The sequence below is a fragment of the Mesitornis unicolor genome, unplaced genomic scaffold, assembly GCF_000695765.1.
Source record: "Mesitornis unicolor isolate BGI_N332 unplaced genomic scaffold, ASM69576v1 scaffold39630, whole genome shotgun sequence".
NCBI classification, from domain to species: domain Eukaryota; kingdom Metazoa; phylum Chordata; class Aves; order Mesitornithiformes; family Mesitornithidae; genus Mesitornis; species Mesitornis unicolor.
This window is the reverse complement of record NW_010158313.1, coordinates 7,336-7,616: the sequence shown is the minus strand read 5'-3', so window position 1 is coordinate 7,616 and position 281 is coordinate 7,336. Positions and strand designations below refer to the sequence as shown.

The window sequence follows — 281 nt, the reverse complement described above, 5'->3', positions numbered from 1 at the left end:
AACGCGGGCATGAACCAGGTGCTTCCCCTCAGCCAACCGGGCCGGGGCTCTGGCTCTCACTCGCCTGCGAGTGCCCTCTGCTGGCTTTCCGGGGCCTCTGACTCCTTTAACGGAGCTCCCCGGCGGCGAGGGGAGCATCCTGCCTGTGCCTGTGTTTCAGGAGCCCGCACCATGTGTTGGGTGGTACCTGACAGCAGCGGGTGTATCTCTGCCTTCATTTCTAGTTCAAGCCGATTTTCCTGGGCACTGTGCACCCCCAGAGCGAGCTGGCCCGGCACCGG

General features: G+C 64.4%; 1 protein-coding gene across 1 annotated transcript in view; it reads left to right on the top strand.

Moving 5' to 3' along the window:
- Positions 1-3: 3 nt before the first annotated feature.
- LOC104539591 (alanine--tRNA ligase, mitochondrial-like) overlaps positions 4-281 on the top strand; it is a gene marked incomplete at both ends in the record, with an annotated part of 7,329 nt that continues 7,051 nt past the window's right edge. The window contains 2 exons of the mRNA XM_010183166.1: positions 4-18; positions 225-281. The exon at positions 225-281 is cut by the window's right edge and continues 162 nt beyond it. Of these exons, the coding sequence (XP_010181468.1) occupies positions 4-18; positions 225-281 (72 nt within the window). The remainder of the gene's footprint in view (positions 19-224) is intronic.